The sequence below is a fragment of the Podarcis vaucheri genome (genome assembly GCF_965113315.1).
Source record: "Podarcis vaucheri genome assembly, chromosome: 3".
Lineage (NCBI taxonomy): Eukaryota > Metazoa > Chordata > Lepidosauria > Squamata > Lacertidae > Podarcis > Podarcis vaucheri.
The window spans coordinates 47467137-47482608 of NC_138761.1; the positions used below are offsets into that span (position 1 = coordinate 47467137).

General features: G+C 38.0%; 1 protein-coding gene across 18 annotated transcripts in view; it reads right to left on the reverse strand.

Annotated features, from left to right (window-relative positions):
- The window catches only part of RYR2 (ryanodine receptor 2), a 248421-nt gene that overhangs the window by 143303 nt on the left and 89646 nt on the right, over nucleotides 1-15472 (reverse strand). For all 18 annotated transcript variants that reach the window (XM_082214927.1, XM_082214934.1, XM_082214932.1 and 15 more), the window contains 11 exons: nucleotides 14512-14586; nucleotides 12677-12833; nucleotides 11174-11338; nucleotides 10688-10809; nucleotides 9673-9856; nucleotides 8150-8285; nucleotides 6075-6170; nucleotides 2526-2644; nucleotides 2212-2345; nucleotides 1232-1473; nucleotides 568-760 (listed from right to left, as the gene is read on the reverse strand). In XM_082214927.1, the coding sequence (XP_082071053.1) occupies nucleotides 568-760; nucleotides 1232-1473; nucleotides 2212-2345; nucleotides 2526-2644; nucleotides 6075-6170; nucleotides 8150-8285; nucleotides 9673-9856; nucleotides 10688-10809; nucleotides 11174-11338; nucleotides 12677-12833; nucleotides 14512-14586 (1623 nt within the window). The remainder of the gene's footprint in view (nucleotides 1-567; nucleotides 761-1231; nucleotides 1474-2211; nucleotides 2346-2525; nucleotides 2645-6074; nucleotides 6171-8149; nucleotides 8286-9672; nucleotides 9857-10687; nucleotides 10810-11173; nucleotides 11339-12676; nucleotides 12834-14511; nucleotides 14587-15472) is intronic.

Sequence of the window (15472 nt, forward strand, 5' to 3'; positions counted from 1 at the left end):
AACACTGGAGCCTAAAACCTTTCCTGTGCCTCAAGAGGCACAACAATCCAAAGCTTGACTGAGCAGAAAGACTACATAAAGGGAAAACTAACTATGGATACAGGTGAATTAAATCTTCAGGACTCTTTTCGGAATTCTCTCTCAGAACCTCAATTCAGAAGATCCACAATATAAAGTTGCAGGAGGTTGAATTTGATTGGGCCATGGTGATGAAAGCTTTAACCCTTTTCCCTAGAACATTTCCCAGATCTAAATCACCTGCTGGCAATTGCTCCACTGGTACCATGTGCTTTTCCTAGCAGTGCAAATATAGTCCGTTTTGAGTGGTGTGATTCACCGCCCCAAAGAATCAAACCCATAGTGTCACCGTACGTATCCAATTTGTGAAAAGTTGTTAGGAAAAAGAAAAATCAGAAGATCCAATCACACATCTGCTGTGGTGCAACTGGCTTAACCCATAGAATAAGTCCTACGCATAGAACTGAAATTTCAAAATTAAATGAATAAGACAATAAGCAAGGAAAACATGCGATGTATTCACTGAAAATGACAAGATGGGGTACTAACTTTATCCCTGCAGAGAAGCTGACAACTGGAAAGAAAAGGCCATCTGTATTGAAATTCTCAAACATCCCCTGGACTGGCTGTCCATTTATCCGGAATGAAATGCTGGGAGCACTCAGATCAAGGCAGCAGCTGATTACATCATCAGTCCTTAACAGATGCTGGTGGGGAGAATTCACAGATCTTGCTACACAACCTAGGATATAAGAGTAAATATAATTAGAACAAAAGTTCAGCCTCATGTAAGAAAAGCTGCTTTCAGAAAACTTGGTACAAAGCCAAAGAAGAATCAATACAGATTAACACAAAAAAGCACCAGTATTACATCTCAGGAAGCTGCCTTCAACCTCCTCAGAACACTGGAGTATTTCTTTCTTTAATTTTATACGTTTTTGCTCTTGTTATGTTGAAAAATCCAATAAAAAATTAATTATAAAAACAAGAAGGGGGGAAAAGAACAGTGGTTCATCTAGACCAATGTTCTCTATTCAGTGACTGGCAGTGGCCCTACAGAGTTTCAGAAATATCTCTTTCCCAGCCCTGCAAAAACCGTGGCTCTTCCCCCCCAAATGTGACTTGGAGAATAGTAGATGACATATTGGCTGAAATAAAGAAGTCAACTGCTAAGTGCTTTAAAAACAAAGCTAAGGTATTTAATTTGCCTTACCTGACCACAGATGAAGTCCATCAAAACTATAGGAATACAGGTCATCACCAACACCATTTCCTCCCCATTCTTCTCCTCCCACAGGGTATGGTGAATAGCCTTCTGTTGAAGCCCAGCCCACACGAAGGTGAGTAGCTTCGGCCGTCGTAAACGGTCCCACATGGTCAACCATTAGCTCATAATACCATTTTCTATATTGAGCAGAGCCCTCGCTGATTCCAAGGAAAATATTGGGTCTCATACTGAATACAAGGGGAAAAGATGCATCAGAAAAGTTTCGTGTTTTTTAAAAGCATTATTAAACCCTCCTTTTGCTCTTTGGATCTGTACCCCGAGACAAATTACAACAACAGAACAGTCATTAAAATAACAATTAACCAACAACTAGCTCCATGTTTGCATGTTATTTATTCAATTCCATTCATGAACTACATCCTATTAAATATCTCAAAGAAATATAACAAAGAAAAACATATTTCACACGTAAAAGCAATGCAGACACAGACTATTTGCTACTGCCTCTATAAAACCCTATTCAAGTTTTTAAATTTTAATTATTCTAATACAATGGATTTTGAGTAATAATACAATTTAATAGTAAATAATATTTTAATTAGATATCTTTATAACACTGTTCATTATGTACCCGAAGGTCATGCACAAGTAAAAAATAAATAATTTAAAACCTATTTTAAAATCCACAGCACAATAAAATACAGCAGTAATCGAGGTCAAACGTACTACCATACTTTGAAATTGAACATCAACAAAAAAAACTGGGAGCAGAGGTTATGTCTTCAAGAGGTGCAAAAACACCAACAGTTACTGCGTTTAATTTAGAAATATTAGCATGGGGGGGGGGATAAACAGATTGTCTCTTAATGAATGCAACCATTATATTTGTCTACATGTGAAAAATCATTTTGATTTGTTCTTGGTTTTATATACAGATTGCACATACATTCTAGTCAATTTTTTACCTGCTCACATGGTTGACAAGACGTGTCTGGAGAAGGAGATCTCGCCCTGGCAGAAGATTGTCACAAATCAAATGCTGATTAGACCGCACAGCTACTCCATGGCACACACAGAGAGAGCACAAAACATCTAACACCTGGGAAAGAAATGATGCAAATGGTGATTATGATGGTTCTCAGCTCGAATGATACTGTTTAAAAACACCAAGTGTAAAACAGTAAAGACTCTCCCTTGCTATCTTAAACCCTCCCACTGAGTTATTTCATAAACCAGCTACCCACCACACAGACTCTCCATCCAAATCTGTATTGCATACCTTATGGTTTCTTCCATGTTTGTCCAAAAGGCATATAATTGATTTAATATGTCCTTCTTTAATAATATTTAAAGCTTCTGGACTTTCTACCAACACACAGTGCAAAACCTCAAGAATGCCTAAAAACATAAATACAAAAAAGATCAGTTTATTGTTTAAATTATCTCACAAGCATACATAAGATATATCCTCCCGCAGGCTATATGAATGTAATAAGAATCCATATAGCATATGGATGAAACAAGACAATGGTAAAACTGGAAGAACAAGATTAATGTGAATACTGCACAATTAAGAATGGGCATCTGTAATCAAACTTGTTACGAATGGAAACATAAAATAAAAATACTTCATTCATCTTAAATCTCGCCGATAGGCACTAAAAGCAAGGAAATGAAATTAAGTACACAATTTTCATAACACAGTTTGTTTAATTCTTTTAGATTGGCAGCACAATTAACTGACAGCTTTTAAAAAAGGTAAAGGACCCCTGACAGTTAAGTCCAGTCACAAACGATGCTGGGGTTGCGGTGCTCATCTCGCTTTACTGGCCGAAGGAGCCGACGTTGGTCTGCAGACAGTTTTTCCGGGTCGTGTGGCCAGCATGACTAAGCCGCTTCTGGTGAAACCAGAGCAGCGCACAGAAACACCATTTACCTTCCCACCAGGGCAGTACCTATTTATCTACTTGCATTTTGATGTGGTTTCAAACTGCTAGGTTGGCAGGAGCTGGGACCAAACAACGGGAGCTCACCCCGTCGCGGGGGTTCAAACCACCGACCTTCCGATCAGCAAGCCCAAGGTTCAGTGGTTTGCACCACAGCGCCACTTGCGTCCCATAACTGATAGCTTATATGTGATTAAATCTGAACAGCTCTTATACTACCAAATTCTGTAGTTTCAAATTTTGGCCAACATGCTATGTACTAGGGGTAGGAATAATTCAGTTTTGCATCTCCTTGGTTTTTTTTTAGGATTTTAAGTAGTCTTTTGCCTCATATTTGCAATTAAGGAATACAGACAAAGCTTTCATTCTTTGGGGTAATGTACCACAAAATTTCAAATGCCTAACACTGTTGAGGTAATAGAAAAGGACTGGGCTAACTGGTAGTTAATATACAGCTTACAGAAAAATGTGCCTCACAATTATGTGCTCTTAGTTTTGTTTTGTTTTGTTTTAATTTGTTTTGGTGTATTATTATGTGAGTCCATTTTTGGAGCTGAAAAGCAGCATATAAATAATTTAAATTTCACAAATTAATAGTGTAAGTAAACGATGTAAATGCAAGGAATGGTGTAAGTAAGTTACAGAATTCCCAGCGCTGCAGCAGGGAATGTTTTATAACTTATAATTTGATGTATTCTTGGAGAAGATTAATAGTATGTCGAAAATAGAAAATGTCATACGTTTTCTGTGTATCACAAGGGGTGTGTGAAAGATGCTCCTATAAAATGAGCAAACTAATTACATGAAAATTGAGATAATGAAGATGTAGGAAGCAGTAGGATGCAGCACTGAATCACCTATGACCTCTCAATTAACCAAAATTACCAGCCAAATGAAGCAGCAGCCAGTGCCATTAAGTATCATTAAACTTAAATAAGATTCCTGCAATGCTGCATTGAGACAAGTTCCTCTAGGTCCAGGCACAATTGTCTAGCAGATCTCTTAATGTAGCAGTAGCAAGGATGCTGCACACAGTTAATTGCTGCCAGCTGCTGCTGCTGCTACAGTCAGCACTGTAACATGGGATAAAACGAAGCCTGGACATACAACATCACAGGTTGTATGTAATTCTATACCATTCTTCCAAATCATGTGACCAACTGCTTTTCCATGCCCACCAGAAAGAGGAAATAAATGGGGTGGGGAAACTTTCCATATTAGATATCCTTTTGTTTACAAGAAGTTTCACAGAATTATCAGCTAAGAAGTTTGAAATTATCCTTGAGATCATCAAGTTTGACAGTGGTCAAACCAATTACATTTTAGAACAAAGCATTCGTTTTATGCACTACTTGCAAGTTTCCCTATTTAGCAGAGATATAATCAGAGGCAATCAGCTGTTGACCAACAGGAGTTTTTGTATATCCTCCTGTTGCCAGAAGCGTAATGCTTCTTAACAAAATACAGAAAACACATAAGTGGTTTCCTTATCATGCAGATAAGCTCAATACCTGAAACTAATTCTATTTACAGATAAAGGTTTGACTGATTTAAATATTAAATAGTGTGATAATTTTGAATTATAATAAAAGGACCATTTTTATCTATATTATTTCCCAAAAATATACCCAGTGTCCCTAAGGGCAAACATATCATTAAAGTATTTTCAAAATGTTGCTCTTTTAATTTGAGAGAAGATAATGTGGGGGAGAATCTAAACTGTTAATTTAATTAAAATCTAAACTCATTTGATTTTTATCTTAAAGCCCAAAGGCCAATTACATTTTTAATGAAGTAATCATATACAATTATCTCTGTTGAGTTTTAAAAACTAAATTGTAGAGGACTCCACCGTTCTTGGCTTCATAATCCAAACTGGAATCAGCTTCTAATTTGTAGCAAGTGACAAGTTATTGTCATTTAGAACAACAAAAAATGATACGAAAGTCTCAAATGGCTGCCAGTTTATAATTTTATTCTATGTATGCTAAGATGTAGAAAAACAATTTAGGTATTTTTCAAGAAATAATAGGCATCATCCAAGAAAATGCTATTTAAAGTCTCATTGGAATCAGTGGGACATAACAAGCAGTGTGGTTGTTGTTGTTGGTGCTGATGCTCACCTGAACTCTGCTTGGTCACATCACTGCAGCTTACTGGGAGACAGAGATGAGGAGGCTAATAGGCATGTATTGAAGGAGATCTTGTGGAAAGATGGTGGGAGGAAGTGTACCAAAGGGAGTGGAAGAGAAAGAGAGAATGATAATGGAATGTACTAAGAAGATCAGCCACAGTGGGGGAGAGGAAGGCACCCTGCACATGTTCAGTGGAGATTGTTGCAAGGGGGTTGTCGGTAAATGAGATGGGAGAAAAGAGGCATAGGAATAGGATGGAGTGAAAGGTCAGGTACAAAGGAACCTGCAGAATAGGAGGAGCTGGATGCTTCAGAACTGAGTGTGTGTGAAAAGGTGGCTGAGTATCTGCAATATGGTGAGCGGGGTGGGGAGAGAACCAGGAGGCTACCATGGGGTGGTCTCTGCACAATAGGGGAGGTTACAGAAAAGGAAGTGTGGTATGGGCAGGCAGCCCCTAGTTTAAATAGTCTCAGCTGAAATTATTGGAACTCTTGCATATTCACAAGATTATGCATGTATCTCTACAGCCGCAATCCCAGTTTAAGTTGTGTAAAATCATTCCTGCACATGAATCTTCTGTGATTTAAAAAACAATGTGTGCTTTTTACTTGCCCAAAGAGTAGAACTTAACACATTCTTGCCATTTTATTTTTATAAAGATACAGCAGCAGATTGCACAACAGTGAAAGCAAGGGATTTGTTTTATGGGCTGTCTAGTTCTGATTAAAAAAAAAAAAAAATACATACCAGAAGATGCTTCTAGTCTCTCCAATCTACTAATGAGCCAATCAAGAGAGCCAGAAAACTGGGCACAATTTTTACGATTCCCTCTAATCAAAGCAGCTGAAAAGAATGAAAAGAGTGATTCATTTTTTATTTTACCAACTGTCATATGCATTGTAATCACATTAGTTAATACAGAACATATGCCTTACAATGTAATCCAACCCGTTTATACTTAGAAGCAAATACTTTCCTATCAATGGGGTTTACTCCTAGGTTAAGTGGGGTTAGGATTGCAGCCTTAAGTCATCTTTACAAAAGGTGAAAAATTCATAGACTTTGTTACCACATAGGCTGCGTTCTCCATGCAACCCATCCTGAATAGCACACACACTTTATATTTTATATTTTACTTTAGTATAGTATAGTATACTTTATATTTTATTCTGTATGGTGAAAAACCAACTCACATTATAAAATTATGTTTCCATGTCACTTTGCTTGGGGCAAACCTTCCTCAGAGCTTATGCTCCATCAGGAAGCTACGTTGAATGCCTTCCTGACTCCTGTGTATTAAATTCAAACAGGAAAATATCCCCCATCAAGACCCACAAGTACTGCTTTGTCAAGTCCAAAGGCCTCTTCCACATCTACTTTTACTGAGACTATCTGTTTTGAAGAACTAATGTGGAAAATGTCCCTTCACAGGGAGTCCTGGACACTCCTCGTGGGAGACCTTCCTCTCCCTCACTCGTGCCAGCATCCGTTTTTTTCTGTAAGCAGCCCTTCTGCCAGTTAGTCTTCTCTGACTTGGATTCTGGAGAAAAATTCAGAAATTTCTAATGCTGTCCTCTCCTTGTAAATTAGTGTTGCCCAGATCACTGCTAGATCTGAGTCTAGTGAACTTCAACAGCATGTCTGTTCCCTGGTATAAATCACCAGACAAAATGGCTTGAGGGTATGTATAAGAAGAAGCAATTGTGTCGTCATCCAAGACAAACCATCTTTCTATCCTACACAGTCCAAGCTTCAGAGCTAAAATAGCAATCAAGAAAGAATCTTAATAAACTCCCAATTTAGAAGCATCAGAGCTGCAGCTAATTTTACCACAGGTCAGGTAAACTCTACAATTAATTGTGGAACACAGATATTCCCTGAAGACCTATTGTGCCAGGAGAGGAAAATAAGTTCCATGAGCTATTCTTGAAAATAATATTGTAGAAGAAATGTATTACTAATAATGGAACTGGGAAACATAATTCATTATACTCACAAGTCTCACCCTCCCACACAGAAATGAACTACATTAGCACTATATTTAATTTGTGGAGTAACTGAGAGTGATTAAATTGTCTTATGAAGTAATATATTTGTAACTTTTTTTCAACAGCAATATATTTATGGAACTATCAAATATCACAAGAAAAATTTCCTTTGGGTGGAAAATGAAATCAGTTTGTTACATATTATTTTTTAACTACACTGATGGCTAGCCACAACATGCATAGAAATAATTTTCTTCTGTGTAAGGATTTCCTTTCAGTCTGCATTCTGATAATGCATCTGGTATATATTAAAGGCTATGAATAATGGAAACATCAGCTATCTGCTATCAACCATACATCTTAGCTATGGGTTATGGAAAACAGGACTGAATGAATGATATTCCTAAATATTGGCCCAAACCAAAAGAATGAATGAAAGCACTTGCAGGTCAGTATTTAAGCTTTATTCAGCATGAGATGCTTCAATTAAGCAAGTTAGAGATTTATCCCCAGCAAAGATTTTCTCTTATAAGAAAATCCTATATAAATTCTTTAACGTATAGAATGGACTTCACCTAGCAAACTCAGTCAGTTGAAGCCCTAAGCAAGGGTTTCTGCTTGTGCAACAAGGATCACCTCACAGACACACTCCCTAAAATGGTTTGAGTGGACAGTAGAACCCAGAACAACACATGGGGAAGGGGAATAATTCTATTTGGTAAACTGGAATGCTTGCACAGATGAAATGTCTGTAATAGCACAATGTTGAAGCCCTATGGGGTTTCATTAGCATTTTTTGTGTGTGTTTGGATAACAAAAATCGCCATATCTTACCTAGTAATTCATACAATGAGTTTAGGATAGATTTCCAAGTCTCTCCCGCCTCTTTCCCAGCTACATCAGCAAAATGAGCTGCACTGCTGTATACATGTAAGCGATCAATGCATTCAAGCACCAAGTTGATCATACCCTACAAGAGAAATAGCACTTATCTCAAATAATAAGAAGTTGTTGTAACAGGGAAAAAATAACTTTCAATGAGCTTTGTAGGTACAAACAATATAGGAATATATACGTGTACCCCAAAGCAGGCAAAATGCTGACATCACCCCAAAATAAATAAAAACACAAACCAAAAAAGCATGCTATACCCCTAAAAACAAGCAACTCCACAAAATACTTTAAAAAGCCACAAAACCTTAATTTTTTTAAAAAATGGGAGGGCCTTGGTGGGCGCTAAGGGGGTTTCTAAGGCCACTGTGGTGTCCACATGTGCCCTGTTTGAGAAACCCAACCTTATTCCTTCTCTGGAGAGTTCTTATTCTTGCATTTGTTCAAACTTGATACAGCTCTCACTCCCTGCATCACTGCATTTTTGGGAATAATGCATTTGCAAGCATTAGCCATTTTTTTCTGGGGGGAAAGCTTTCAGTCACAGAAGTCTGGTTTGGGTGAGTAACCTGTGGCCTGCCAGATATCAAGTCATATGAGCCCCAGCCTGCATCACCAATGGTCCTAGATAATGGGACTTCTAGTCCAGCAACCTATGTGGCAGAGCCATAGGTCTGCCACCTCTGCATTAAAGCACTAAAGCATACCTTAACACTGTGAATGAGCCTCACAGTTGCAAACTACCCACTAGTCTCTCCTGGAATGGTTTCAAGGAGTATGCTTCTAGTTCTTACCAACTGAGATTTATTCTTACATTTGAAAAGGACACACTGAGATTAGTTTAATAAATGCTGAGAAATGCTAATGATTAAGCAGTATGTCAATGCTAAAATAAAATATAGCTCACTGCAACAAGCCAAGGTAGTTTATGATATTGACTTTTTTCAACAAATCATACTTTAATTAACTAGAGTTTTCAGTTAACAAGCCAAGATAGAACTAGTTTATGATATTGACTTCTTTCAGCAAATCATAGCTTAATTATCTAGAGTTATCAGTTGAAGCATAATGAGTGTGTGAGCCTCTGTGTGTGAGCTCACTGTTGCTGAATGCTAAACTATGGTTTAGGACTACATCCTAAATGATTTAGTGTTATGACTGTTCTTTGAGACTAGCAAGCAGTTCTTCTGTCACCCAACAAGGATGCTTCCATACGGTTGAAAAATTAGATGACCAGATAAATTCCTACACATCTTCCCCTAAAGTTGTTTGCCTTCAAAAACACACATAATACAAGAGGATACAAAACCACAAACTTTTCAAAACATTTTCTCTTTCTAGCATGTTTTGTTTCCAACCAAACAAAAACCTGACTCAAAGAACCTTATGCAAATCATTATGTCAAGCTGAAAGAATTATTAACCTGTCCCAAAAGTAATGCACCAAAGGCAAACCAAGACTGCTACCTCTTCCTGGAAGAGATTCTGCCGATTCTTCAGTGCTCTTAAGCGGTTCTGCTTGTCTTCATGCTCTAGATGTTCATCAGGTGGGTGGAAGTATCCAATCAAGTCCTGGAGGCTAAGGCTGACTGACTCAATGGGTAAGTCAACTGTGGAAGACTTTGCTTTCTTGCTGAGATCATCAAGGCCCCTAAAACAAATTGTACAGCTCTTCTAAGTATGACATGTTCCCAGTCTGAGGAGCCCTCCAAACGTCCTATTTATTGTGCATTCATGATTTTTGTGTGTGCTCTTGATGCTATTTGGGCAGTCAAACGCAATATCACTTTCAATTCTGTTTGTGCCTACAAAGGTTTCAGAGTAGTCACATTGCTTCACTTCCAATCAGTGCATATCCCATAACTTCCTGCTGAAACCCCATAACTTTTTATACTACAGATGTTATGTTTTATTTTTGTCGTGTGTTTCTTGTGCTGCCCATTAGGGTAAAGTATGGTAATGACAATTTAAATCAGGGGTGGCCAACCTGTGGCCCTACAAATGCTCTTGGACTCCAACTCCCATCAGTCCCAGTCAGCATGCCCAACAGTGCCAGGTGATGGGAGTTGTACTCAATCATATCTGGAGGACCAAAGGTTAGTTACCACTAATTTAAACAGGCCAGGTTTATACATAAAGTTAAGCCATGGTTAACATTAACCAAGGTTTATGAGCATGGTTGGTTGGTGGTTTATAAACTATGTTTATGTTGCAAGGCCTGATTTGGATGATCAAATAAACAATAGCTTAGTATTTCATAAACCAGGCCATAGTGTCATTGGTATACATTGTGCTTTATGCGCTACAAGTGGACAAGTCATTGTTCCCAGGGGGATACAGTCTAAAATTTGATATAGGAGGTGACAACAGATGAAAGGGGGGGGAGTGGAGACAGTGGGAGAATATTTGCTTGTTTAACTTACAGGTACTAAGGCCTAGCTAAGGCTAAGGTATTCGTTTTCAACCAGAACAAATCATGTACCTTATGAACCTGTTGAAAAGGAAGACGGTACTACGAATTACTCGTGCAGTACGTGACTCTTCATGTTGAGATCTGGACAATGTTAGGCCATCATCCATATGGCCTTCGTGGTGCATGATAGCCTGCCAAAAACAAAATCAAAGAACAAGGATCACAAAAGGAGAAAACTATCATTTTGTACAGAACTTTTCCCAAATGCTCAAAGTGCTTAACATACTGGGTTCTAGGGAGTTCTGTCTAAAAATAGCCCTTGTATAGGTTATATGGAACTACATTGTGGTGGGGGCATGGGACTAGAGTTTCACCAGCCGCCTTGTAATCCTTGTAACATGAAATTCTGTCCCAAAGGATTCGGTGCCTACTGTTATTTTGATAGGGAAACACATCTAGTACTTGGGAAAAGTTGAAATGTAAAATGCCACACCGACAGTGCCTTTTCATAATACTAAACATAAATATATGATATCTTTGTGTAAAACATCTTACCTTGCGTTGCACAGACCCCATTCTTACAGACTTCGCATCCACTGACTGGTACGTGAGCCACAATCCAGTGTCAACATGCTGTATGAAGCAGACTGAGTCTCCGTACTTTATCTCAGGTGCTCCCATTCCTTCCACGTCTTTTCTTATACCCACATCCAATTTTTCCTTTTTTAAAGAAGATGCAATACATTAGCCCATACATTTAAATTTTGAAAGGTGAAATATCTTTTCCTAAATACAAAATAGTGAGCATTAAAACCAATAGCATTTGTATGTACAAGCCAAAGGTTGACCTACTTCAATTGGATTTAAGTGTGTTTTTTATCCTCCATAATACAACCACATTTCTCCAAACACCCAGAAATTCAAATTCTTTTATATACGTACAATATTACTATACAAGAAACATTTTACTTACATGTTTATTTTTAATTCTTCTGTGCATGGAGTCTATATCATTTCACTATATACATTTTCAAGTATAGTAATTCTAACACAGTAACTATGCACAAATTTGAAAGGCATAATCCCGTCATCCACATCACCTGCACACAGTTGATTCCCATAGGCTCCCCTTCTCCCTATATGGGATATACGCATGTATATATAAGGGTGATGAAACAAGATTCAACTGAGCCTAAGGGAATCCTCCAAACTGGACTGATTCATACACATAAAATTATAGTAAATCAGTTTGGCTCTAGTAGCGTTTTTTTCAGCTTCACTCAGTTCTAATAAACTTAATGACATTGCGCTGAAGCTGTGATTCTTTCAGATCCATCAAATAAAAAGCCAGTACAAAATGCACTTCAAAGCTATTATATGAACATTAAAGATTAAAATAAAAGTTTTAAAGAGAAGGTGTCAGTTTGAAGAGACAGAATGCAGCTTTTTATTAAGACTGACATGCTTCCATCTACTGAGCAATGGGGCAGGAGTGTGAAAACTCTAAAATGGGTGTGCAAAAAAGATTAGCCAACAGTGCAGTCCTCACCAAGCCGAACTGGATTCACTCCCAACTGAGTATTAGTTGGCAGCCCTAGATTAATACATGTTTTCCCAACACTCTTATGAAATTATGTTTCATCAATACAAATACACATCTGACTTTAAAAGCGTCACAATTTAACATATAGAGAGTAATTTATGACAAACAGACTAACAGTGAAAAAGTGTATGAATGCACATTGTACTTTAAATGGAATTTGTATTAAATGCATAATATATCAGGCACGTAGGTATTAAGATCCAAAGAGTAGTGTTCCAGATGTTGTAAAACCCAACATAACAAAATGAAATCAAAAGACAATTGCAGGAGCCGGATATAAGATCTGCTTTCACAACTTGCCCCTTTGTGTACTTTTATGGTCCACTGCTATTTAATTTCACAGAGAGAATGCTACAAGCATGCACAGCCCAACTGCTAAGAAATTATAGTTCAACTGGAAATGCTAATGTTTCCATCAAGTTTACACTATCTGTCACTGCACTTGAGTTTTCTACCTTGGAAGACCGAAAACAAAAGGCTGTAGATTTCACATCAGCTTTCTCTTTGTCTGTTAGAAGAAGGCTCTTGTCATCCATCAGGCTCAAATACTTCCCTGTTGTTATATGCCTTAATCGGAACGGCTGGCCCCATCTAATGTGACTTCCACTCCACCTAAAAAAGGTTCAAATTTGCATTCTTAGATCATGTAACATTCCATAGTTAAATGTCAAACGAAATATGAAAGATGATTTAAAAAGTAATTTGAACTCAATTTTATAAAAACAACAATATTTTCAATTATTGAGTTAACATTTTGGTTTTACTTTCAGAATGAATGGCACATTGGCATAGCAGTGATTTCTTAGGCAAGATAACTTTAATGCACACAAGAAGCTAGCTGCCAGCAAAGGCTACATGCTCATCTCAACAGAGGTAGCAGATCAAGAGGTGAATTATGTGGGACAATAGATTTGTCTATCAGTACAGATTTTGGGCACATATTCGCAAGTGCTCCATGAACATATGAATTATTTCAACAGGTGGAAGACAACACTTCATGTAAAGGCTGCATCCTTCTTTTCCTTAAAGGCCTACTATAGCAAGACAATTATGTGGCTTATGAAGACAACAGGAGAGATGGAGAGCTCAGTATTGGAGGTCTCACTAGCAGCAGCTGGAAAAACAAATGTGCTGTCATAACCATGTCACCTAACACCTAAAAGCTTCATCGCAGCGAAGTCAGTCAGGTGATTTGATACTGCTACTTGCACATTCAGAGAATCTTCTAAATTCTTCCAAGAACAGAAATCCACACACCCACACACAGCATCGTTTCATCACAACCTGGGAAACACAACTGGAATTCACAGGTGCATACTTTCGCTTGTACTTTATACATCCATCTCAGACTGAAAAAGGCAAATAGCAAGGTTTCTCCTTAGTTCAGCACATTTCTTTTGTGCTACCAATAGGGGGCTGCAGAACACCGAGTTCCGTTTAAGTCAATGAGGCTCCTAGTCACAATAAATACACAATCCTCACATAAGACATCAATTTGGCCTACAACATGCACCAATAGTAAAAGGGGTGTGAGTATGTGTGAAGAAGACACGCCAATGCTGATTTCAAAACCAGCATGAGAACTGAGCAGTTGGATACTGTTGACAGTTGTAAGGCATTTCTTATATGTTTCTCGCATTTTCTATAAAGGGAGATGACTCAATATCATAGTTAAATTGAAATTTAGGTAAGTATTCCTCTGTCAAGTATCAAGGATATGTGTTAGCCTGGACTGTAGGCTGTCATTTGTTAGACCACCTACCTAACAGCTCCCATGCAATCCTAGGTAAGAAGGTAATGCACTTCTTAAAAAATGCAAAAGGGAAATGTAAAGGAACCTATTTCTCATTTACTACACCAGAATTCTCAAGGTCAAACAGCCAAAAGAAGAAAAATGTTGTTCCATTAGCCTGGCTCTGCTACCATCAGAAGACATGAACATAAACAGCTGCAGCTTTATAGTACCACTTTTCCCCACAGCTGCTGGCATTTACTGATGAATATTACCAATTTTCATGGAACTTGTCCCAAATCAGCATTTTGAAAAGCCTGAAACTGACACCTATCTGACAAGTGTAATAGCATCGCAAACCCATATTGGAAATCAATTCCATGTGAAACAGGGCAAAATTGTAGATTATGATCTTGGGTAAATAAGTACATTTCCAAATTGCCATCAGTCTTTCAGCATAAACACACAAAAAATTCTCAAGAGAAAGCTTGCATTTTAAAGAGCGGGGACATTTGTTGCCATAATGGAATTGCATTGTACCAAAGGTTCTTTACTTACGCAACCCTCAAAGTCTCCAATCGCCAAAGAGAACGAGCATGAATTGATACAGCTCCACCCTCATAATGGACTGTTCTGCAACACAAGAGGAATTTTCTGAGTTTCCCAGACCTTCAGGCTGAAAATAGCTGATAGTGTTTTAGAGAGAGCTGATTTAGTTTCTTCAGAAAGAAACTGCTGATCCTAGTGTGCCCACATCCATCCTGCTTTCACCAGAGGCAATAGAATGATAAAAACCAAGCAAAGCAATACTACTCAGACTTTCAGCTCTCTTAAAATCCGCTGTCCATTTCCAGTCTCTTGTGGCTTCTTTCCAGTTGATATCCTACTGAAAGATTTGCATTCCAAGATATATATTTTGTTGAGCTAGTAAGCTACCTTTACTAGTTAGATAGGGCTGGCATGATCATATCAAACTGGTGTCCAGTTTATTTCTCTGATATCTGTTTAATCAAATGAATGTTTCAATCATTTCCTTTCTTCATTGATATTCTCTTTTATAATGAAAAAGTGCACAAATATGGCTATTGTACAACATATTACTATATATTAGACAGGTTTTGTTCATGTTCTAGCACTCTTTCCTTCCAGGAAAATAAGACACTAAAGTAGTTTCCCTTGCAAGTTCCCCTACAACCCAGGGAAGGGGAAGCTGTGTAGGAAACAGTGTACAATTGAGAAGTAAGTGAAGTAAGAGCATCCCAAGACAAACCTGCCAGGTGGAATAAATATGAGGGAAAGGGAGAAAGCTCATGAGTGAGGAAGCTGCTATGGGGACACAATCAAACATGTTGAGCCCATGAATATCTCTGCAGGGTGTACTATAGGGAAACTTTAACAAGGCCATTTTTTGCAGGAACCAGTGTCAGCTAAACCTATGTTGCCATGGTTGTGCAGGAGGTTTCAATTAATGTTTATTTTCTTGTTTGGACAGTAATTGAAAAGCCTTCAGACGAAAGGT